This window comes from Xiphias gladius, chromosome 15, assembly GCF_016859285.1.
Source record: "Xiphias gladius isolate SHS-SW01 ecotype Sanya breed wild chromosome 15, ASM1685928v1, whole genome shotgun sequence".
Lineage (NCBI taxonomy): Eukaryota > Metazoa > Chordata > Actinopteri > Istiophoriformes > Xiphiidae > Xiphias > Xiphias gladius.
The window spans coordinates 31,767,360-31,792,962 of NC_053414.1; the positions used below are offsets into that span (position 1 = coordinate 31,767,360).

At 37.5% G+C, this 25,603-nt stretch overlaps 2 protein-coding genes across 5 annotated transcripts; both read right to left on the bottom strand.

Annotated features, from left to right (window-relative positions):
- Positions 1 to 1,032: 1,032 nt before the first annotated feature.
- On the bottom strand, positions 1,033 to 6,699 carry LOC120799639 (CD209 antigen-like protein E). The gene is made up of 5 exons (XM_040144860.1): positions 6,588 to 6,699; positions 6,311 to 6,418; positions 2,297 to 2,451; positions 1,911 to 2,014; positions 1,033 to 1,270 (listed from the first exon to the last, which is right to left on the bottom strand). Exons 1-5 carry the CDS (start codon positions 6,697 to 6,699, stop codon positions 1,120 to 1,122), a joined length of 630 nt encoding a protein of 209 aa, XP_040000794.1. The 3' UTR covers positions 1,033 to 1,119.
- Positions 6,700 to 8,169: 1,470 nt separating this feature from the next.
- LOC120800506 (H/ACA ribonucleoprotein complex non-core subunit NAF1-like) lies at positions 8,170 to 22,193 on the bottom strand. Of its 4 annotated transcripts, XM_040146652.1 has the most exons (10): positions 22,077 to 22,193; positions 20,701 to 20,963; positions 20,371 to 20,515; positions 16,458 to 16,551; positions 16,244 to 16,326; positions 14,869 to 15,029; positions 14,451 to 14,502; positions 10,790 to 10,877; positions 10,351 to 10,540; positions 8,170 to 10,220 (listed from the first exon to the last, which is right to left on the bottom strand). In XM_040146652.1, exons 2-10 carry the CDS (start codon positions 20,961 to 20,963, stop codon positions 10,049 to 10,051), a joined length of 1,248 nt encoding a protein of 415 aa, XP_040002586.1. In that variant the 5' UTR covers positions 22,077 to 22,193; the 3' UTR covers positions 8,170 to 10,048. The 4 variants fall into 4 exon arrangements, with proteins under 4 accessions (XP_040002586.1, XP_040002587.1, XP_040002585.1 ...); XM_040146653.1 differs by having other exon boundaries at positions 10,038 to 10,540; positions 14,869 to 14,963; XM_040146651.1 differs by having other exon boundaries at positions 10,038 to 10,540.
- Positions 22,194 to 25,603: the final 3,410 nt, after the last annotated feature.

The following is a 25,603-nucleotide window of genomic DNA, read 5'->3' on the forward strand; positions in this document are numbered from 1 at the left end:
TTGGAAGCTCAGTTGATCTTGCGATAAAAAGTGTATGATATCACTTGGTGTATCCAAGTGATATCTCGCCACATTGTCGCCACATTGTCTTTATTAGTGTCTGAAAAGTCTTGTATTCTTACACTTCTTTCGGTGTGGTCTGGCAAGGCTCAGTAAAACATTTGTTTTAGAAAGATGTCATTTTAAATACACTTTATGATAAGGATGGATGATTGATAGATTGTACTTTAAGGTTCAGGACGGGTTTAAACCTGTATTGTCACATAGTCTCTTAAACCCCATTGCTGTGTCCTCAGAAGCTGTGATTTAAACTATAGCTGCAGTCTAGTCAAAACCCAGTTGCTGTGTCCTGTAGAAATCACTGAAACACCATTAGAGGTTATCTGAGGTTTAACTTAACGCAGCTGCAGACAGGGTTTAAGAGAGTTTAAAGGGGAGGTCTGTATTACTCTGATTTTAAGTATGTCACAAAATGTATCTACCATGAAAATAATAAAAGTGAAAAAATTATGCCAATCATTTATTTAGTGCTGTCAATTATTAACCCCACCATAAACCCCCGAAAAAAACCCAAACCAAAACAAAAAACTCTGAGGTTTTTGCAGTATACTTTGTTTAAAAGATCACACATTATAACAAAGCTAAAGCATAGAGTCTCCAGTCTCCCAGTCCATGCCGCTGAGATGCACCCCCATGGCATGATGTTGCCACCACCATGCTTCACTGTAGGGATGGTATCAATCAGGTGATCAGCACTGGTGTTCACTAGTGATAGTGTTTGGAGCTCTGCCCAAAAGGTTCAATTTTTGTCTCATCAGACCATTGAATATTTTCCCTCATGCTTTCAGAGTCCTTTAAGTGCTGTTTTACAAACTCCAAGCAGGCTGTTGAATCATCTTTTTCCAGACTTGAACCTTGAGGTTTCATCACTAAGTCATCGTTTTGTAAAATGTCATCACTTGGTTAATAACATTACCTTATTGTTCAACAAAGAATTCTTATTGGCTACTCTATGGTTCTGATGTTCTGTTTTATTTTTACATCAAGTACAAATACGATTCAAACAGCAGTCCAATTACAGCAAAGGAAGGTGAAGGAGCAGGACACACATACACACAGTTAAAGCTGCCATAATGTTTTCTCACAGATCCACTGGTTCCTGGTGCTACAGTTATAGTCATTCAAGCCAATGAAATTAATCATTGTACGAAGCTCACCACAGTCTTCTCCTCCAAACGCTCCATCAGGCTGTCCATTTGCCCACTGCAGACTACACACAGAACAAAGCATGCTGTCACTGAGGGCACTGTTCAAATCAACATGACAGTGGGACAATTTGACTGGTATAGTTAGATCTTGTTATTTAGTGCATTTACTGCTACTACTGGTTTTGAGATTGAAAAAAGTTCTGTTCATGTGTTGCCTATCACCAAATTATAAGCTTTGCTTCTCATCTCAGTTGATATGTGGCACATATTTTCTGTTGCAGCTCTGTGAATAAAAAAACCATACAGATTTTTACAAATATTAATCTGAGGACTGTGTATATTCCTTTCAGGCCCATGTAGTCTTTAATTGTCATCATTAAACCTGATTTGTTTATTTCCTTATGTTCTGTCAACCACATGGAAAATTATGAGGGCAGGGGGCCGGCTGTGGAGGACAGGGCCAAAAACATAGAATCAGAATGTAGAGCTTCAACAGATGCTGGATCCAAAAAAAAAAAAAAAATGAAGTAGAGGACGGACTGAGACTGAGACCAAGACAGTTCAGTGGTTTGCACACTTGTGGGTTCAGTGCAGAATTCAGATAATTATTAGGAATCCTCTGAACTGGTGATTGAATTTGGCCAATACTCATTGGTATATAGTATCAGTGGGTGAGATTCCATAAAGTATGAGCTGTCTCACCCGTCTTTGTTCACTGGTGTTCCATCCACCCATATCCAAGTGCCTTCGACCGCCCTGTCAGTCATACCGACCCATGCTGCCATTGTGAGTCCAGTGAGGAAGGCCTGTTATGAACCAACATCCTCATAAACAATAGGTTCTATGTATTTTTAAACTTTTTCAGTGTTCATATATAAATGCATAAAAGCCAGATTTCCTGTCTTTTCCCATACAAAATCTGTAGCAATGATCTACAGTAAAATAATGAGCTAACAAGTCATCATCCTGTTCTCTTGGCACTCCCAGGCTATTTTTTTCCAGATACACTTAAGATGGTTTCTCAGATTAAATAAGAAATGTCCAGAGCAAAGCTGAAAATATGCAAAGGTACGGGAGTATAAAGGTACCTGTTCCTGTTTGCTGCTGATGATGGCCAGGTCAGCATATCTCTGCACACAGTCCTGCCGGCTGTCATCCCAGCTCCTCCTCTGTGAGGAGATGTAGTAACAACTGGAGCCAAACATCAGCCAGCTCTGTGGACAGCTGTCTTCCTCTGTCTCACCTTGACACACCAACGTAATGTGTCACAATACAGAACATGCACCACAGAGCAGAACATCATGATGCAACAGAGAACAGGATGCTGCAAGTCAACACAATATGTTACAACGCTACGTAAAGACCTATGTAATTCTTTATAAAATATGAGGAAAATAGAGAATAATTTGTGAGACAGTTATTTGAGCTTAGTTACTTGTGTTTAGTTTATAAACAGTCACTGTCTCAGAGTTCCTCCTAGTGGGTTACAAGGTTACTTGTTTTTTGTTTTTTTGCTTATTTATTGTGAAATACTAGTTTCACCTTTTCAGGCCTCTAAAAATTATTCCAATGAACCAATATGAGAGGGGAAAATCACTCTGACTGACCACAATTTATAGATATGTGACTTAGGGGATGCAATGAGATATTGCCTCATATTAGGGAGTCACAAGCAACAAAAGTTGGGAACCATGGCTCAAGGTTATGCTAGCAATTGATTAATTTGTTAATTGTTAATTAATTAATTGGAAACGTACCAACTGAACATCAGCCAAGTTTCCATCCAAACATATTGTAAATTTTAATCAAATTTCCAGAAAATCAGCAAAAGAAAATAAGAATTAATGCAGTTTCCATCCACTACTGCTTTGTGAATATTAGGAGCTGGTTCATTGAGATTAACAGTTGGTGGTATCAAATGTCCAGTCGGGTGCCATTAAACCATTGCAGAAGAGATGAATTAATTTGGAAAGCTCCAGTCAAAGAACAAACAATGGAAACCATGTGGAAAACGTAATGGAAACGACGGTTAGAGTCTCCCGATCGCTTCATGCAGATGTTTTCATCTCTTCGTTGGAAGTGACGAGTGGCAAATAAGTAAGATTGCTTCATGTACGTCAGCATTTATTCACTAAATCTGTTTTCAGTTCACTGTCATATTTTGTTTTTATCGATACACCAACTTTTCTTTTTTTTTCAGATTTATTGCTTTTCTACACATGTGCAAATTGAAAATACAGATAACTAGAATTATCACCTTGCAGTTGTATGCCTCCGACAACTAGCCAAATTGTAGTTTGCATCTATGTCTGTCCAGACTCTTATAATATATGAAGTGAGGACTTTGAAGGACTTAATAAAAGGTATTAAGTGTATTTGCAGAACATTCTGATTTCACAGTGAAGTTGACCTTTGACCTTTTGGATGTAAAATGTCATCACTTCATTTTATCCTTTTAGACATTATTGTTAAATTTTGTCATAATTAGCGTATGAATTCTTGAGTTATGGCCAAAACATGTTTTGTCAGGTCACATTGAAATTGACCTTTAACCACCAAATTCTAATAAGCTCATCCTTGAGTCCAATTAGACGTTTGACCAACTTTGAAGAAATTCCCTCAAGGCGTTCCTGAGATATTGTGTTCAAGAGAATGGAATGAATGGATGTATGGATTAATGGATGTATGGATGTACAGACGTATGGACATATGGATAATCCAAAAACATAATGTGTCTGGCCACAGCTGTCATGGGCATGAAATCTTAAAAACAGGTAGTTGAAAACGCACTTACTGTATCCATTTTCCCTACATTTAGTACCAATTACCAATAAGTACCAAGGTTACATATCACAAATTATAGAAAACTACAGACCTATGCAAAGTGTTACCTCTGATAGAAAGAAGTTTTAGTGAAAACTGTTAATAGTTAGGACTGTGGATTTTACAGTGTAATGCTGTTTATTGGAAGAATTGTTTCTGTAAATTTTTGAAAGATCATTTTTCAATGCTGTCAACAATAAAATTCTATTCTCCTCCATTGTCGAGGTTGGAGACAAATATTTCAGACTGATATCGCCAAACCTGAGCAAATAAAATAAAAAAAAATACCACTAGATGATATAACTATAATATAATAATAATAATTATATATATATACACACACATATACACAACTTTACATTATAAATTATATTGTATTATAATAACTATGATACCACTAAAGGTAACTAGAGGAAAATGTCTTTCTTTTGTAATGTGAACCAACCCTTTTAAGTACGACTACATAATTGTGGTGTTCAGTGTTTTACGCACAATGTTAGTGTCTTAAACAGTATATATACTATGAATGGACAAAAAACTCCAGGCCTATTAGTAAGGCCTGGAGTTTTTTGTTATTGATTAGATGGATTGTTAATTTTGCCAAGGGTATGGATTGTCATGTTTTTCCCCATTTGGTGTACAGTCACCTCACATTTGTTTACCCTGACACAACCCCAGATCAGGTCTTGGGTGGAGTCTGAAGACATTACTTAACCTCTGGATTCAAATCAGCTGCTCTTTTACATGCCACACAAGAAAAAAGACTGTAGAGCTGAATCAGATTTGTCCATTTGAGGCCTGAAAATTGCAATTATTAAAAAAAAGTTGAAATGAGTGAAAATGATCACTCATTCTTTTCCCCAAACTATTCATAATCTCAGTGTATGTAGATTTTAATAATATTATATACAGTGTAACACTGCAACAACTACCACTGTTGCTGTTATAATTACAATATCCCATGTCACTCTAACTTATGTCTGTTATGAAAAACAGACATTTTACTAATCCTGGTAGGAAAAGCAAAGGTGTTACTAATAACATATGGCTCTGTTCTATTCAAATGTCCCAGTAAGCCATGACAATGTGACAGTGAGCCAACATGAATGATACAAGCATCTAAATCGAGATCAACCACAATTTTATTATTTACACCTGTGCTTTTCCTACTGTGAAGTTAGCTATGCTTTTTGGCAGGTAAACTATTTAAATGCTGTTTGGCTGGGTAGGAAAACACTATAAAGTCATGCACACAACCAGACCACAAACACACACATAACTTAACTTAACTTACTGAAAATGAATGTCTGCGCAGCGGTCAGTCTGTGTGTTTACTTTGAAAGTCATCGGGGCTGGTTCCACCTCCTCTCCTTCCTTTTACACAGTTTGATCTCCAAAGTGTGTAAAAGGTAAATGAGTGAAGCATCGTCCCACAAGTTTCAATGTACCACTTAGTAGAAAACAGCAAGAGCCGAGACAAACCGTATTGACTATTTATGCGTGACCAGCCATTGAGATCTACTGGTATGAATCTGAGAGAGAACCACGCCCTGTCCATGTGAGTATAACTGATGGAAATAAAAAGAAGGAAATAAATGTGGCATTATGAAATAAAAATCCCCTGAAATAAATAACAGTAGTCCTTTGAAAAACTTCTATATTTATATTTATTCATATATCTTTTGCCCCATTTATTTATTTCAGCCATATTTATTTATTTCATAAGCATATTTATGTATTTATTTAATTTTGACTGAAATGGCATTCAATATACCTCTACATACTTATATCAGTGCAAATATGACTTGATCCACTGCCCTCAAATGGCAAAAAATAAATAAATTTTAAAAAGTCATTTAATAATACTTTAAATATATATTACCACCTTATAAAGTTGTTAGCCTACAACTGTGTGCTAAAATATTAGCAAACAGTTGTCTCTTTATACATCCAACAGACACAGAGCAACATTTATTTAAAGAGTTGTGTCTACCTGATTAATGCAAGTCCAATATTCACTCTCGTTTTAGCCATGGTTTGATCTCAATCAGCTCCACGGAAAAATTTGTCTTTAGGTGCTAAATGCTCCATGATGTTCACCACCTAGCCACTACCTTTGTCTGTCTGTCATGAGCTTGTTTGGTTTGCCAGATGTTGATGAGAGAGATGAGACAAATCCAAAACGGCAATGTCATGGGCTGTAAAGCCAAAACAATGAGCTATATCATGCTCAAACACTGATTAGAGCTGAGAGGAACTGCAGTCTAGTGTCTATCTACCTTTATCAGTCGGCTCACTCAGAGCAAGTCTAAGAGAGATGTTAAGAATCACTTGAAGAACACACAGCAGCCCAAAACTCAGCAGAATCACACTGAGATGTCTTAACTCTGTACAGAAACACACAGAGACACACAAAGAAAACATCTTATTAGTTGGATTCGCGCCCTGTTACCCACCCAACACCTAAATACACTAAGCCAAATGTTAATATTCTTGTTTTATACTGTGCAATAAAAACACAAAAGCACTTAATCTCCTATGTCCCTGATCACTTACTTTGTTTTTCAGTTCTCTCTGTAGCGGCATCCTCATGTTCAGATTTGGGGAATTGCTGATATTCACCAATTTCAAAGTTGTTATCAGACTCACTCGAATGAAAGACAGCCATGCTTATGCACATACAGTGAAAAGGTGTGTTTTATGTCTGATGGTGTGCAGTATTTCCACTCCACCTTTTCCTGTGACTGGCCCTCCTATCTTGTGTCAGAGGAAGTGTTATCTCATCCAATGTTTCAGCCTAAACGGACAATTGGGACTTGTTATTTGTTTAGAGTTTGGTTTGGTTAGGTGTCCCATAGTTCCCATAGGACCTTTAAAAAGGTTTTTATAAAGTCATCAGGATAAAATATAAATTTTTACCATTTTCATATGAAAAAAAAAAGACGGGAATTGGAAATTCAAAAAAGGGAAGCAGCTCCAGAAGTGCCACTAGATTTATAGCTCATTTTGTGCAATTTGAAGAATATTGTATAAAAATACATATAATTTTAGATTGCATGCATAGTGTTTATGATTTACATTAGACTTAGACCTTCTTAGATTTTATGAAATTTCATCATCTGGCCTTCTGTTTATGGAAGTCCAGGGCTGACTGCACTAAGTTGCAGTCTAATTTACAGGCCTGATTCCTACCTCCAGGACATTTCTAATGTTCAGTTTTTAATACCTCTGCCAAGGAAGTTATCTTCTCACCTGTATCTGTTTGGTGGTTTGTTTGTCAGCAGGATAACACAAAATGTACTGAACCAAATTGCACCAAACTTGGTAGAGCAATGTTGACTGGGCCAGGGAAGAACCCATTTCTTTTTGGGGAAGATCCAGTTAACAGGGCTGACCAAGCCATTTTTTATATCACTTTCCTTAACATTGTCAGATAGGGCATTTTTCACCTTGGCAGAGAGATGTACTTTACTGAGTGCCAGTCTATTTGAAACAGTTTTAGAGAGGTGCTGATTCAACTGTATGGTCGTTTCAGAGGATGTAGTCTCTGATGCTGCTGTATTGTACAGCATTACACTAATGGATATAAATTAGCCTACCTTCATTTATATCAGTGAGGTTAGGCTAAATAACAGAAAAAGCATCACAACCTGCATCCTCCAAAATGACCACACAGTTGAATCAACACATCTCAAACTGTTAACAAAAACTGTACATTATATGAAGTTTAAATATATTGCAGGACAGTTGGATCAGACTTTACTAAATTTGCCAAGGTGCACCTAATAAACTGACAACTGAGTATTTATTAAAGTAAAATCATTCAAAAATTTAAATTCAGTTTTCATTTATGTTAAATGTAAGTGTTAAACTGTATTTTGGCATTTGACTGATGTCATGGTAAGCCAATCAAATCAAAACATGTTGTCATTCTGGGTTACCCAACTGGCAATTTGTCATAGCCTCACTGTTACAGTATTTAAATCCAGATTCCAGTTTCACTCAGAGTGTAGAAATGTTCTGTCAAGAAAAGGTTGTGAAAGAGACTGAACACAGCAGCAGCTTTACACAACAGTACGACAAAAACATTTTACACAAGAAAAGTGTGGCTCAAAACACTAACATGCAACTTTCACAGACACATTTATTTGCCATTGGTGCAGTTCTTGAAATGGTGCAAATGTTAACATTTACAAAGAATATTAGTAAAATAAAATAAAATAAAATAAAAATATAGGAGCATATGTCCAGGAGGTCTAGAGAAGATGTAGCTGTAACTGAATTCAGACTGAACAGCTGTTCCTTTCCACAGTCCATTTCCTCAGGCCTAAAAATCATATCATATTGCTCTTCCATTCTCTGCAGGACATGACTGTGTGTAGGGAACAAGAACTTACAGATGAGACAGGACCAAAACACTGGAATACATTTAAAGAATGAAGCCTGAGTATAGAGCTGTAACTACAGCATTATATAGACTATAACTTTCCCATCAGTAGAACTGTTTTGTGTATTATTTACACCTTAAATGTAAGACTAAAGAAAATATTTTTCTGCTTTCTTTCAAAGTTAACTGTGCTATTTCAGTCATTTAGCAACTAAAGATAAGGAACATACAGTAAGTCTATATTTGAAATTAAAATCTGCAGCACAATCTTAATGAAATAAGAAAATAAAAATCTGTGTCTGCATAACATTATTTTGTTTCTCAAATGATCAATTTTATGCAAACACCAAATGAATGCAAGTATCACTAAAGGGAAATAAATGTCCAATGTGTGGATACAAGGCTCATAAATAAACTTGGCCATAAGTGTGAAGGAAGCGTGTTGCTCTAAGTGCACCATGATGCACAACAAGCTGATTGTGATTTCCTTTGATATACAGATGGTAACGCTTGTCATACACACATAATGTGCTTAGAATGCACATAATTCTGCCTTGAAGTGGAGTTTAAAAACGTATACAAATGTTTAGAAATTCACCAAGCTTCCATAAATTTCCTGTTGGTCAATTTGGCTGTCACATAATCTCACCAAAATCAGCCATGTGACTCTCAGATGTTATTTCAGGTGCTTAAAACTGACATTCAAACATTTATTTTCGAGTCCATTGGACACTGGCATTATCTCAGAAAGTGAAATCAGGAAAAACGATAGCATCTGTAAAGCTTTCGCCTTGTCACACATTGACTTTAAATGGGAGCCCCCCTCGTTTCTTACATGATGAGCAGGTAAATTACAAACATAAATACTATTGGACAGTTATTTTTTCATGACGCCATAATACTGGTGCAAGAGGAACTAGTTCATTTCCAAGCAATGTGTTTCCACTTGGTGTTTTTCTTACATGTGTCCCAATAGCTCATTCAATGGCTTCCTGATTCGTTATGGTACAATTTTACTGAGACAATCAACTTTTTCACCCTTTTGTTTGAAGTTCTTTTATGCAGTTCAGTTAGAGAAGAAAAAAAAACAATTTGCTAGTGTCCCATGAGGAAATCAAAACAAGTGTCATTTGTTGTCTGCAAGACATTTGCATAAAGTTTAATATTTCTCAACTCCCCTATGGGTGCCTTTTGAGTCTTAAATTGCAGTGGGTGGTTTCAACATGTTGTTGGAGGTTCACTTCACAATGCCTCTCCAGTTTTTCAATAAGTATGTGTGAACAAGGTGTAAGTGGCAAGTAATGGCATGTAATTTGACACAACTGTGTCTAAGACAATGGTCACATTTACTTGGAATATGCCAAAATAAAAATTCCATTTTGACCAGGGGCTACTTTCCCTATTCCCACAGGAGGTTTAGATTGTGAAAAATGTCTGTAGCTGTGAGAAAAATAAAATCTAAAATAATGTTTAAAACTTAAAAACACAACAGTGGCAGAGTATGTGGTTTGCTCACAGCACATTAGCACTTTTTATAATCAGTGACTGCACAGCCTAATAAACACTGCTAACAAGCAAAGCTGGTGACTGATACATGTAGATGATTTGTCCAGCTGTCCAGTCTGACAGTCTACAAACAGATGACATATTCTTCAAACAAGATTAAACCAAAACATAAACTTGCCAAAAGGAACTCTGCCAGGTGTGTACACATACAGAGTTTGTGAGCATCACTGAGGTGGAGGAGGAGGGGGAGGTGGAGGAGGAGGAAGCTCAGAGAAGGGGACACACTTTGGTGGCCAGAGAAGAGGGGAGAAAGATGGATTGAAGAAAGATGGAGGAGGAGGGTAGAGAGGGAAGTTGGGTGGGGGAAAATGGTGAGGAGGTGGAGGAGGGTAGGGGCAGAGAGGTGGGGGATACATGGAAGGCACATCTGTGTGTCTATATGGTGGGTGTGTGTGTCTGAACAGTGGCTGTTTGTTCCTCGTGTTCTGCTGCCTGAATGCAGGCCCCATATGTCTTGGTGGGAAACCCCTGACATCATGCTGCTGCTGCTGCTGCTGCTGCTGCTGCTGCTGCTGCTGCAAGGTGTTCTGGGTGATGTGGGCAGGATTATCTGCATCTAAAAGATGAAGTAATGTAAGAAAAACAGGACAGATGAATGTGTGTCATATTGTACTGGAAACACTTTCAACTTTTGAGTTCTTCCAGATTGGATGGTTTTAAGGTTTTATAAACATTTTAAATTTACATTTCGACAGAGATTAATTCTTGCAGGGATTAAGGCTAGTCCTAGACTAAAGCTGTTTTCAGTGTATTATCTTCATTCAGGCATACAGAAAATACATGAACAGCGTGTGCTTTTAAGTACCTTTATTATTATTGTCCCGCCTCTTTTTGGAGTTTTTCACCGTCCTCTTTGCCTGCTGTTCTTTCTCATCATCACTATAATCTAAAGCCTGGAGAGAGAGCGAAAGCGAAAGCACGAGAGAGAGAGAGAGAGAGAGAGAGAGACAGACAGACATGCAGAAAGAAAGATTGTTTTTTTTTCTTACAAAATTATTTTATTTTTACATATTTAGTACAAATTTACATTAAAATACATATTAGTAAGACACAGTATTTATAATAAAGTAGTAAAAGTGTTTTTTTAAAGAATACATTATCTAAATCAGCCTTCAATAAAAGTATCTGCAAGCTGAATATCCTCATCTTTTACAGTGCAAATAATGTCCCTGTAACACTACTGCTGTTCCAAGGTTTGATAAAACCTGGGCTCCAGCCACAGTATAGTCCTAATGTTACAGTGCAACACTGAAGTAGCCCCCTGTCCACCATTTTATTTTTCCTGCTGACATATACAGCAAGTTTACAGAAATTTTAGCAGTTCACACAGTTAGTCTTTTTATGACACAAAATAAAACTAGTTCCTGAAAAGTTTTCACCAAACTGGTCAAGAACACGAATTACAGAAGTGAAGAAGCTGTCAAGTCTGTTACACTCTAAAAAACAGTGAAAAATTGTCTCAATCAAAGCACGAAAAGGAAATTTGTTTGAGGCCACAGGATTCAGGACAGAAATAAAAGCACTGGCAACGATAGCGCTGAGCAGAATCCTCCACTGGAGGTCAGCACGTTTTATTAGTGGAGGTTTTGTATAAACTGTTGCTGATCTCCATGTCCAGTTTTGCCCTGTTAATTAAAGGCTGTTCCAACAGCCAAAACAAAGTCTGTGGGCTTAATCTTAGACCATTAGAACAGTTTCTATGATTTAAAAGGTCCCTGATAAAAAGTAGGCTAACTACTTAGCTTTAAACAACCTCAGTCAGTTGAAAACAGTGCTGTGTCTAGCCCTGAGCCGTTAGCTCAATTTTCGCTTCCCATTTTTTTTAAGTTAACTGTTCATTCCCTACATAAACCCCCAGGTAATTTAGAACGTAAAACAGGAAGACTGTTTTCTAGGGACTATTCCAGTTTCGTAATGCTAAGGCCTCCAGTTGATCATTGCAGCAGAAACGACTCCCAAGCTTTCAACAATGTTCTCCAGTGTGTTTACATCTCTCTGGTTGTTTACAAAGACAATGACATCATCAGCATAGGTTGATGACACAATGAAACTGTCAAAACTGAATACAGTAAAAGCTTTTACAGTGCTGCCTATTATGTGGAAAATTAGTACAAGTGAAATTGCATACAGCATCACTGATCCCTGTTTAATACCTCTGCCCACTTTAAAAAGGATCACACAGTCCACCATTAAATGGCTATTGCCCAGGAGGTAGAGTGGGTCGTCCACAGAAGGTCAGTGGTTCAAGCCCAGCTCCTCCAGTCTGCATGCTGAAGTGTCCTTGGGCAAGATACTGAACTTCAAACTGCCCCCAATGTATCATCAGTGTGTGAATGTATGTGTGGATAGTTGAATGTGGCAGTAGTGTAAAGCGCTTTGAGTGGTCAATAAGACCAGAAAAGCACTATGTAAGTGTAGTCCATTTACCATTTAAATGTCCTCACCATCATTCATGACTCTTGACTTTTGAGATGCCCTTACAGTCCTGGTTGAAATTATTGGGAACCCTGAATTTTAAGTACAGAATTTTGAATATCTTCAGAAATAAATGCAAATTAACCAATTTTGTACAAAATGTACCCCAGACGTAATTATTGGCACTCTTTGCTAATATTTGGTTGCAGAACAACAACGACAGCCTCTAAATGTTTCTAGAAGCTTCTTGCACCCTTCTGCTTGGTAGCTTCTGCCACACTTCCATTGCTAATGGGTCAAGCTCTTAAGTTTGCAGGAGTCCCTTTTGCAATGCCAGATATGAACTCTCTCCTAATGTTTTCAATGGGATTTAGGTCGGGACTCATTGTTGTCCAGTTTAAAACAGTCCATATTTTCCCTTTCAACCATTCTTGTGTCCTGCTTGATGTGTGCATTGGGTCACTGTCCTGCTGAAGGACCCAAAACCTTCGACTCAAGCCTAGTTTTCTGACACTGGATAACACATTTCGCTCTAAAATGCCTTGGTAAACTTCTGATTTCAGCGTTCCTTTGGTACATACAATGACTCCAGTACCAGAGGCAGCAAGTAACCCAGCAGAATGATAGAACCTCCACCATGTTTTACTGTACTTAGGTTGTTCTTTTCCTAATGGGCTTTATACTACATTCTTTAAGAGCTCTACTTAGGTTTCATCTGTCTATAGAATGTTATTCCAGGAAGACTGTGGCTTATGTATGAAAGTTTTTGAAAACATTAGTCTTGCCTTTTTGTGCCTTTCTTTCAATAGTGGTGTCTTCCTTTGCCTTTGCCCATCAATCCCTACTTGGTTTATGTGTGGTGCATGGTATAGGCTGGAAGCACCACTCAAGATTGCACCAGGTCAGCCTGAAGCTATTTAGATGCCTTGCATAGTGGCTTCTCAACAATCCGCATCAACCTCTGCAGAGATCTCTCATTGAGTTTCTTCTTAGCAACACATCCTGGAAGCCTCGTAACAGTTTTATGCATGTGAAACCTCTTGATAACATTAAAAACTGTTGAAACAGGGATATCAAGATCTTTGGCGTTTGCCTTGTAGCTATTGGAATTGTTATGCTTTTTGCATAATACCAGCGTTTCTAATGGTCTCAGACAGCTCTCATCTTTGCTATTGTGAAAAAGAAACTGGAAACATGCCCCTTTTTATGCAGTAAAACCATCATTCATTAGTTAATTCAGGTCATGTGTACACTGAAAATTAAGCACAGGTGAGTCTTTTTTGTTTTTTATTTTGTTTGAGGAGCTAATTTAAATTCATCAATGCCAATAATTTTGTCAAGCGCACATTTTATGTCTAGTTGTTTATTTCACTATATGAAAGCATTTCATTCTGACACTGGATAACGTATTTTGCTGTAAAATCTAAAATGTGAAATTATACATAATTTCAGTAAACACACGTGAGGATCCTAAAGAAAACTGTGCTGTGTTTTATGGTGTATCGTGTTTTTATCCACAACACTAAATTAATGGGGAAATCTACTGCACTGTATTTAGTTATATTTACAAAAAGCTCATATGCACAAAACTTTGTCTGTGGCACAGTAGTGGCTCTCTGGGCTGTTGGCCTAATGAGGCCAGCAAAACCAATAAAAACGTTAATGTTGGACCATGATGCATGAAAGTGTTTTCTATGTGGGAAGAGGTCTTTTTGGGCATCTCAGCCAACAAAAGCCTAGAGAACTGCAATACGACGGGATCTGAGCAGGTGGAAGAGAAGCATTTGCACAACTCCATTCACCTTAATGCAAAAGGATGTCAGGGAGAATGGATTTAGGAGATTATAAAACAGGCTCAATTAAGAAAAAAAAAAAAAAAAAAAAAAAGATTAAAACGTCATTGCATCTGTGTTCATCCCTCTGCACACTGAGCCGAAAGACATCAGTAGAGCAGGGAAGAAAAAGAAACAAGGTTTCTGAGAAATGCTTCCTTGATGAAACTAAAACTATTGTACCTATCATTTCAAATGATCAATTCTTTTTGTGCTCACCTCTTCTGGTGGTTCTTGATCGTTTTTCCAGGATGCATCAGATCCCTTTAAACTGGAAAAAAAGCATTTTCGCAATTACATTCTGGCCACGTTTGGTCACAAATAAATATCAATCCATCACATCAGAGGTGACAATTAATCAACAAACAAACCTTATTTCTAATTATAATATTGGTCTTTTATATATATATATATATATATATATATATATATATATATATATATATGAATGAGAGAGAGAGAGAGAGAGAGAGAGAGAGAGAGAGAGAATATTAAAGTATATACATACACACACATACACACACATATATACATAGACCCATAAACACACACATATATATACACACATGTATATATACCCATACACACACATACACATATATATACGTGGTTGTGTGTGTGGTGCTTGTTTACTTACAGTCTAAGCTGTTGTGTGAGGATGTATCCTGTGTACTCTTTGATGGCCGGTGCGTAATAAACAGTCAGTCCCTCTATCAGCCCCTTGCTGCTTATCTGCTCCACAGAGTTCAAACGTAAAATATACAGCGGACTGGACACTGGACCAAACACCTCAAACACCTGGCACATGCACACAACAGACCATTATTGCCATGTGGAAACCAACAGGTCACCAAAAAAAAAAAAAAAAAAAAAACCAAACAAACAAACAGATAAAACACCTTTTTTTCCACAAGTAAGATGAGTAGATGACAAGATAGCACCGACATCTTTAAACACTAACTGTGACTATATCAACATGCAATACCGTTGACGAAAAAAGACAAGACTAAAATGTAGTTTTAAAAAATACTAACTAGCAAACTCTCTCTATATTTTCGTTGATGAAAAAAAGAGTAGATAAAATTACATAGAGCGTTTTTTCAAAGAAAGATATAACCTAAATGTCCTTCTTTGAATGGCTGTGCTGCACATTTCTCTTCCTTCGCACTATAATCATGTTTCCCGTGATCCTGCACACCAGCAGCAAACCAGCGCACCTATGAATGCACTGCCAACAGTGCTAGACTGGACCTAGCTATGATCAGTGAAGGGAAAAGAACATTAGGGCAACAAAACAGGTTGACATCTGGACCCAGAGAGAAAAATTAGTGTGTAGTATTGTCAGCAGAGAAGGCCTCTGGCTAGAAAATCACTGGGATGTAAACCACAAATCTGAAGAGAAACTATTAAATTGCACAGTATATAATGTCCAAGATTGTTTTGGGCTTGAAAAAAGTCTTTTGGCTCAGTAGTTTGCTGTCTAGTATTTTTCTTGGTTCTTGGTTCGAAATATTTTCTTTACAAATGTATTTAAATGGTAGTGTATAACCTGTTATAGACACATTCTGTATAACATAGTCAAGTACAACACTACAGCTAAGGCCTACAAAATTACGGAATAAAATTGACACCCTACTGGCACAGTCCTGACAAAACTGAACACTGTAAGGGTAGATTTATTAGCAGGTCTGTTGTACAATATTCATTTTGATAGTGAAGGGTTGTTTTTTTTCTGATTACTTACTGACTGACATTGCAAGAGTTAGACTCCATTGGATTTACTAATGTTATTGTAGCTTTCCAGACTTTATTGTTAAAATCACTTGGATTAAATCTTATTTGAAAGCAGTTTTCTGAAGTCTGACTTGGTTTGGACCAAAGCTGGACTAAAATGTTTATTTTATTTCTTTGAGTTAGACCATATTCAATGATCCAGAGATTTTGTATGCTAAAAATTGACTAAATATGAAAAGAGTGAGAACAGAGAACCGGGTTTCTGCTAGTCCAACCACCTTGCCCAAAGCCAGCCTATCAGACCTAAAGATGATGCTGTCATCAGTCAGAGGGGGTGTGTCTTTCAGAGACTGGATGATAACTGCAGAGACAGAAAGAACAATTAAAGACGCCTGGTAAAATGCCTGCACTTGTGAAACGTTTTTCCAGTTCTTTAGAAATCAGACAGTAAGTGGAGACATGACCTCAGTGTGAGTGTGTGGGGATATTTACCAAGCTGCTGTATAATACTGGAGACTTTTCCTATAGGCTGCAGTTCTGCATCTTCCGGTAACGATACACACACCTCCTCTACTGCCGGCAGCTCCTACACACAAACAATGTGACATTTTAGCCTGTGGTCTGATGAAGTTACCAATGAATCTGTTCATAAAGTTTAGAGATACCATGCTAACAGGAAAACAAACTAGACAAAAAATTGTGTACAATATGATATCGGATAAGATGCTTCTGTACTCTGTAGTGAACTGTGATTGCTCAGACCTTAAAAATGACAACTGAACATTGTTTGCTGATGCAGGCAATGTGTGGAAAAAATGACATGAAATAACTACCACAGTACCATGTGGCATGCTTTTTGCAAGGGTTGATGTGCCCGTCTTTCTGCTATTTTGTTCATAGCGGATGGTGTGACGTTTCCCAAACAGAAAGTCGATGGGACTTCATTCACACGCTGATGCAATGACCCAGGAGCGAACAGGTTACTTTATGGGCCAATCCTTAAACAAAATTACTTATTTTTAAATAAAACCTACAAGATCTGTTTTAAGTTCTACTTTAAGTATACTAAAGAGCTGAAATTGAGGATTTTCAGTGTCAGTAATGCGGGCTACAGTAAGTGAAAACTGTCCTACCTGTGGTAATAATTTGTGATTTCATCCATTTCCACCGACAGCTCACAACTTCAAAATATTGCCGGGAAACGTTTTAGTGTGATGTGTGGGAAATTTATGTTAAGCCCGCCATTTTGTCCCGTGTTAATCCTTAATAATTTTTTTGGTAACTGAGTGTTTCCGCAGTGAAAGCTGGCATCCAATGTTTGATCAGATTCCTATAATCTTGATTACTTTTTCTTTGATCGCTCGATCGATAGTTCTTGGTTTAAGTCATCATTTTACAAATTATTGACTGTATTTTATTTATATAAAGTTCGTAATAGGCTGCATGTTTTTAGTCAAAATTTAAAGTGTAACTTCAACCGAGCTCTGAGCCTAACTCCTACTACTCCATAATTTTGAAGAATGCTAAAAAGTGATCAAGGGGCTGAGAGGGTGGCGGGGGGCGTGAATGTACGAGGCAAGAGTTGCTCAGTGACATCCCCAGGCCAGAGAAAAATGGAGAGCAACACAAAGAGCACTCTCATGAAAAATATCTATTGTAAATGTACATAGCTATGTGTTGCAATCAAGGGACCTGCTGCCATCTGCAACCAATACCCAGCCATATGAGGGTCTGAAGGGAAAAAAATGCAGTCCCATGGTGCTTTCACAGCTGTCAAATGCGCAAGTCCAAACCACTGCATCAAAACTGAAAACTACTACGTAAGAACGTTAGCAAAAAATAGCGTAAACTGTGAATGACGACTTTCAATCAATATATATATTTGAAAATGAGCGCGGTTTCACAGACTCTCACTTAAGGATGGGTGCTGGGGGAGATGGGCCACCCACCTCTGATTTAGAGGGCATGAACCTTCTTTTTTTAATATAAATTTTAAGACGTAGATATGTTCCAAACAGTTGACTCTATGTCAGCATTGGCCTTGCAAGGTTCAGGATGATTTAAAACAGTAGATTGTGTATTGAGTCATTTGCAACCCAGGAAATGCTGATTTTTATAACTTTGAAAATAAGTTAAAAGTTATAAAATATGAACACCAGCACTGATGTGATTCATCACAGTACAGTCATATAATTTAGCTTCCAGCTTAAAAAACATGTTTAAGTGTTCAGTACCTCTTTAACATTTGAGAACTTGTGGCTTTTTTTGTTACATGAAGAAAGAGTGAGGGTTAGGTTTTAAAAGTACAGTTTTAGAAATGGTAATGAAGCTTAGGTATTGTTTTGGCAATAGCATTAAAAAACTGCAAACAAAAGCTCTGTGCCACCTTCTCCTACATTTTTTTCATCCTGACAATTTTGGGAAAAATATTTTAATTTCTTCACATGATTTGGTGCAGTATGATCTGCAGTAAATGGCTAAAATGTCTGGTAGCTCTTCAGAGAGTTGGGGAAGTATTAATATAATCTGTACAAAATAATTTGATACAATTATTTTTAAATCTTTTCATATTGCACATCTGTCTATGAAATAGGTGTAATATTGTAGTTTAGAATTAAATTGGTGAAATACAACTGGTCGATCCCCAAACATCACCGTCTGTGACCAGTGGAAAAAGCCACACTCTTTACATTGGACAAGCAGGTGAACAATGCAGGGAAAGCAGGATGTTACTGATAAGAGTCGACCGATATGTTTTTTTAGGGCCAATACCGATCATTAGTAATTAAGGAGACCAATAACCAATATACATTTGCAGTAAAAATGAAATTCGTGGTGTCAAAATTAAGAATAACACAAATTCCAAAACTACTGCTAGATAAAGTCTATGGACACCCGCCGCATTGTCCAGGTGTTTCTATTATTTTGTCCACTCCATTCATATCAATGAAGCTAGGCTAAATAACAGAAACACCTCAATAGTTGAAAACCACTACACACTACATCCTACAAAATTATCATACAGTTGAATCAACACCTGTCTAAAAGTTTTTTAATAAAAACTGAACATTATCACCTTCACGATGGAGGATTTACTGAAAGACTGTTGTATTAGACAGCATTAGTTTTAGCTAGATGTACCTAATCAACTGCTAACTGAGTATATATAGTAGATTTGTAATTATCAGTTGTATGTACAGACTGCAAAGTGCCTGACTCGAATAAATTGGTTGTTTTCGGGAACCTGGGAATGTGTAAATGCATTGAAATACCGATGCATATATGCCTGTTGGTATATACCCCTGATAGCCTAAAAGATCTTCATTAATCTAATACTTTTATCATATAACATCATCAACATAAAATTGTTTTACCCCTCTCCTTCCCCTTTTTAAAAAGTTGATGGAGTGCCATTTACTCAGAGTACATTTTTACACAAGTAGTTTTACTTATACTTGAGTAACATTTATTTTAAGTAACAGTAGTGAGCGCCAATTCACATGCTGACGTGCTTTGGTAAGTGTACTGTCTCATTTCTAGCTGCCAGCGTTTGTGTTACTGGTAGCATTTTTTGCTCCTCCATCTCAACCATGTTAAATTTGCTATTTTCTTTATTACAGCAGGTAATTACATGCTTTACATTTAAACTTACACTAGTTCTGCTCAAGCACTCATAGCTCTCTCCTTCTTTCAGTGACTTTCTCACTAATTTCAGAGTTGTTTAAACAATATTCAGATCTGCTAGTAACTTTAGCTTAGCAGTTAGAGATGGCCTCTGTCTCTCCCTCTCACTTGATTAGTGTGTCTTGGAACAACAAATGAGCTTGTTCATAATATTGTGCTGTTTTTGCAACTTCAGAGTAGAGGATTGGGATGTTACTGTAACTTCGGCAATATTTGCTGTCTTACCTTCAACACACAACTCCACTTACTCACCGGTGCTGCTCCAGTCTGCAAATGTTTTCCCCTGTGCTCATCTATGGCACTAGCCTTCAGTGCTGATAGGCTAGTACTCGTGACATGTAACCAATCAGATAGTGCTGTGGGTTGGACATTGCTTGAGACTATAGAGTGGTGACTACAGTCAGGGAGAGGGAAATGTATCAGAGCCAAAGTAGCTTATTTTTTAATTAATTTATTCTATCAGCAATCAGATAAAAAAATTGCGGTTCCGATAATCATAAAATGCTGAATATTGGCTCCGATAATCGGCAAGGTCGATAATCGGTCGACCCGCAGGTATTGATCCAGTGTATATATGCGATTCATATATACAATCCACTGATAGACTATATTATTTTCCTTCTGTCCTCTTTGACATGGAGGAAAAATAGGAATTACAAAATGCACAGTAATATCCCTGGCTTTCCTTTTAAAACACACACAAACTTGATCACAGACTAACCTCAAGCAGAACTTCATCTTTGGTTTTGATGGGGGCTGGTTGGCTGAAACCCTCATCATCATCATCATCTTCAAATACGGGGGCAGAGGGAGAAGAGGAGGATGAGGAAGAAGAAGATGATGAGGAGGAAGATGAAGAGCTGTCACTGAGAAAAGGAGCAGAAGAGCATCAGAATTAGTCATTCGTTTCTTTTCTGCTTCCTGTTTATAAATATTCTGGCATCAAAAATAAAGACAACTATTGGTGCAAAATATTGGTAACCAGCATGCTTGGCTAAAAACATCAATAACAAGCCTTTTGTCAAATTGTTGTGTATGTGTGTGTAAATACCTGTCTGAATCTTCTGAGGCATTGTCATCACAGTCCCCTGTTTTACACACACTGTTTATAGGAAATGTTGCTGCTGTTGAGTCTGTATGTACAGCTCCTCTTTCCTCTTGATGTGTTTGCGTATTTGATGGTAGGACTGCATTGACAGGGGCTACAATGAAACTTTCTAGTTGTGTTGTCACAGTAACCTCCATCTCCTCCTCCTCCTCCTCATGATGTGTTGGTAACGTCAATCCATTTTGCTTGGATAGTTTTTCATCCATCTGAAATGTTAAACATATTTTAAACACTTAAGGACAGTAGGTGTTCTGTAATGTCAGCACGTACGATTAAATCAAATAGCCTTTTAACTGAGCTTTTACATTTTAATGGAGGTTTGTACAAATAAAGGGAGAACCAGATTCTAAAGGTTTGAAAAATTTGAATCCGAGATACAAGGTCATGCTAGACTCACTAGTGAAGCTTGGCTTGGCTGCAATGATAACTGTAGTAACTGGAGTTATCTTAAAAGCTAGTGAAGGCCCTTAAGCAACCAACGATACCAAATTAGTTTGAAAATTTCGTATAAATGTATATATTGTATGTGTATAACTTGTATTGATGCACAAATTAACTAGAATGATATCTAGAATAACTACAATACAGCTGAAACAAATAATTAGTTCAAGCAAAGACGCCAAAATATTTGCCAGTTTAATTTCCTAAAATGCCAAGATCATCTGATTTTCCAAGTATTATATTAGAAAAAACTTTGGCTCTGGAAAATTATGAACGAAATCCATTCAATGAATCTATTATTGAATACATTGTCAAAATAATCTATAACCAAAATAATACTTAGCTGAATCCCTCATCCAATCCGTCCATCCAATATGATGGTGCACTGTTTGGTTCTACAAAATGGTACCGATACTTGGAATACTTGACTTGCTATAAAAATTAATGCCCTGAAACGAAGTTATCTCCTCGTTCCAGGACATTAACTTTTATGGTCAATACAGTATGGAAAAAAACAGGGATAAATTCGGTTTATATATGTATATTAAAAAAAGTCCCATTAAAACAATCTGCCACATTTGCCATCAATCTCCACTGACTGCAAAATTATGTCAGCATTGGAAATCATTTCTGAAAAAGAAAGAAAAAAAGGAAAAAAAACACAAATACCAGCGAATACGACAGACGATTCGGAGAAACGAACGGCAAACTGATAGCACAAATATAAAATATTGTTATTTACATGCAGGCTAGCGTCAGTCGAAGGCTATCATCGACATTAAATTAAATTTACGACACGTCCTCAAAAGCCGCGACTTTTTTCCAACATATTCCATTAACCGTTTGTAAACAAAGCAACAGTGAGTTTGTAATAATACCTGTGCGTTAGTGTAGCTACCAAATCTGTGCTACGAAGACCCTCATTAAACCTCCGAACCCAGGTCGATTTCATCGAATGAAACGGACTACTTCCGTTACCAACGTTCAAAATACAAGCCTCGTTGATTGTGATGTTTACAAACCACCGATACACTAGTATAAACTACAATCGAAATATACTATGGGGCGTTGTACTAAGGGACATTTGTGTAAAAGTCGATTTTATTTTATTTTTCCCTTTTCACAGCAGTAGCCTGCATAACGCATTCGTTAGACATAGGCAGTGATTAGACAATAACAAAAAATGCTTCTTATGTTATTATAATCTAAAATTAATATCACATTATAAATGACTATTCAGTACGGAATTACACATCGAAACAACGTTTTAATGTTTTGAGACCAAAATATAAGTTTCTACATCCCTCAGCAGATTATTCCTATATCTTATTTTGAAGGTTATATGGTTTAATTCCGGTGGCAATCTTTTGCTGCGCACGTGAGCCGTACAACCAGCCCCACAACACGTGGGGTTATTTTTTTTCCGGGTATGCGCAAGGCTGTCGCGCAGTCGAAAGCAACTTGTAGGAGGAATACAACGAAGAAGAAAAAAAAACATAAACAAAATACTTTCTAAAGGTTTTAGGCATTAAAGGTAAATTGATGATGTCTTGAAAAATAATGCTGAGTAGTTTTTATTTATCAATCAACTTCATATAAAGTGCAGTACAGAGAAAAAAAACTAAAACAAATCAATATTTGCTGTTACCTCCCATTGCCTTTAAAACAACGCTACTTGGTACAGCTGCACACAATTTTTCAAGGTACTTGGCAGATAGGTTGTTCAAATCATCTAGGAGAATTTGCCACAGTTACTCTCTGGATTTAGGCTATCTCAGTGTCGTCTGTCTATGCATGTAATCCCAGACTGTGATGTTGAGATCAGGGCTCTGTGGGAGCCAGACCATCTATTGAACAAGAAACAAGAAGTCCAGCAACTTCTTGTTCTTCTTGTCTGTCAGGATAGTTATATCTGACTCTGTAATGTTTGGGCTCGTCTTCATGCTGCAGAATGATTCTGGGTGAATCTAATCAGACGCCCCCCCTGATGAGACTGTGCGATTGATGAGAATCTAAATGTGTGTGTGTGTGTGTGTGTGTGTGTGTATACACACTCAGTTGGCGGTTTAATAGGAACACCTAGCTAATACTAACGCAGTCTACCAGTCCTGCAATAAATCCTACCTTCAAGATGGTTACAATGTTCATTTTGTGTTGAACCTGTTTCAGGGGTGTTGATTCAACTTTATGGTCATTTAGGAGGCTGCAGTGGTGCAGTTGAATTGTTTTGCGTTATACGGAGAGGTGTTTCTATTATTTGTCCAGTCCATGTACATCAGTGAGGGTAGGCTAAATAACAGAAACAGCTTTCTGTACAATTCAGTACAGTTCAACAGCAGCAGACTACATCCTCTTGATTGAAATTGGTTTAGATTTTTTTGATTCAAGTGTACCAAAAAATCAATTTCAATAAAAAATATTTATAAAATTAATGAAGGTAGGATTTATTGCCTCTCTTTCTGTTAAGAGAGATACACCTATCAGCCAAAACATTAAAACCAGTTACAGGTGAAAAAAAAAAAAAAGAAAAAAAAAAAATATATATATATATATGTATAGATAGATAGATAAATAGATAGATAGATATCCAAAATGGCTGCTCCGTGCATCACCAGAAGTGAAAGCTGTAGTAATATACTGTTTATTAGCACTTTTGTACTAATTCTGCTTACCCCTCCCCTAACCCGGCAACTTTTTGTGACGTCATCCACTCCAGGGCTTTCTTCATGAATGCATATATATTCACTGTGTATATATATACAGACGGGTGACAAATGATGTCTTTGTAAGGGTGTTGGGCCACGAAGTCCCGCCAGAACAGCTTCAATGCGCTTTGGCATCAATTCTACAAATCTCTGGAACTTTACGCGAGGGACAGATCACCATTCTTCCAAAAGATTGGAGATTTGATGATGGTGGTGGTGAGCGCTGCATACTGCTGCATACAGCCCGTCTTCTCTGGAAGTACAGTCCACAGACTGAATGAAAGTGGGAAGTGTTTTGTCTGAAGTCCTCAGAGATCTTGAAGAAAGCCTTGGAGTGGATGACATCACACAAAGTTGCCGGGTTAGGGGAGGGGTAAGCAGGATTGGCACTGAAGTGCTAATAAACAGTATATTACTACAGCTTTAACTCCTGCTGATGCACGGAGCAGCCATTTCGGATTTTGAGGTCGGGGATGTGGAAGTTCTTCTGGCTTTCCGAGTCGGAAATCCGCCTTCAGGGGGCGTTCCAGTTGAAATTTCCAACGGGGAACTCGGAATTTCTGACTTCTTGGTTCAACCTGAGCGTACCATTAGTAATGTCTTAGCTCCACGGCTTAGACAGTTCAGTGTCTTAGCTGCAGAAACGTTCCTTCCTATTTGTCCGAATTGTCTGAAAGCCGTCAATGGGAGCGATGGGATCCAGAGTAAATTCATGTAGCCCTGTTTCTTTGGAACACATAACACCACACTCACAGAAGTAGCTCTTGTATATGTAAATATTAACCAAACCCCGGCGATGGGATACGAAACGATGTGTCTCAGTTATATTAAGCTCAGTCAGGCGCCTGCCTCGTAGTGCCACCGTTCTACTTGACTGGCACCCTGCTTTACCTATATAAATCTTGTTTATTCTGTCAGCGGTTTATTCCTGTTAATGAATCAGGGAATACGCCTATGTTAACTCATCATAGTCATAGCTTAACACAGGCAGACGCTGCGTACTTAATAGCAAGCCTAAAACAATGATCACATAGCTAAACCCAGGTGCTATGAAGAATACACAGGCATGGCCACCTCAAAGGAAATTGCTTTTGTTTTTTGCGAAAAAGTACACATAGTGGTCATTACAATGCACATGCCAAACACATGTTATATGCCATGTATCCTCAACTTATTTCTTGTTGAAGTTGGCAGACATAAATTTTAAAGGAGGAAGTGATAGACGTTCCCTTTGATGAGCAGGGGATCGGTCATCTGAGAATTGAAATAGCCGAAAAGATCATCAAGGAAACGTGTTGGTTTATAATGTCTTTTCAGTAGTTATTGTAATGCAAGTAATAACATAATAATGATTTGTCTGAACTGTACCAGCTGCAACATGACACACAAGTGCAATGGGTAAGGCAAATTTGGAGCACTTGCAGTTGATTAATGTCTTAATTATGGTACTACCATGCATGTAATTTTTAACATCTTCGGTGCCTGATTGAGTGCACACTTTGTGGGACCTGGTTCTACTTGAGCTTTGTTGGTCAACCACCTTTTGACGAAGACTTTTATTGCCCTGAATGTGCTGAGCATTTGAAGGAAAAAATTTCCTCAAATTTCAAGTCATGTCAAAACATGCCTATTCTATTTGTTTATTCAGTGATTGTGTATTTTATGTTAATTGGATTGCGTATGCTGAAATATTACATAGT

Coding starts and splice junctions, on each gene's coding strand:
- LOC120800506 (XM_040146651.1), bottom strand. CDS start 20,963: ATGGATGAAAAACTATCCAAGCAAAATGGATTGACGTTACCAACACAT. Junction 16,552..20,370: donor AAGATGAAGTTCTGCTTGAG/GTTAGTCTGTGA, acceptor GTTTGTGTGTAG/GAGCTGCCGGCAGTAGAGGA. Junction 10,878..14,450: donor ATCAAGAACCACCAGAAGAG/GTGAGCACAAAA, acceptor CTCTCTCTCCAG/GCTTTAGATTATAGTGATGA.
- LOC120799639 (XM_040144860.1), bottom strand. CDS start 6,699: ATGGCTGTCTTTCATTCGAGTGAGTCTGATAACAACTTTGAAATTGGT. Junction 2,452..6,310: donor GAGTGAGCCGACTGATAAAG/GTAGATAGACAC, acceptor TGGTGTGTCAAG/GTGAGACAGAGGAAGACAGC. Junction 2,015..2,296: donor TCAGCAGCAAACAGGAACAG/GTACCTTTATAC, acceptor GGTTCATAACAG/GCCTTCCTCACTGGACTCAC.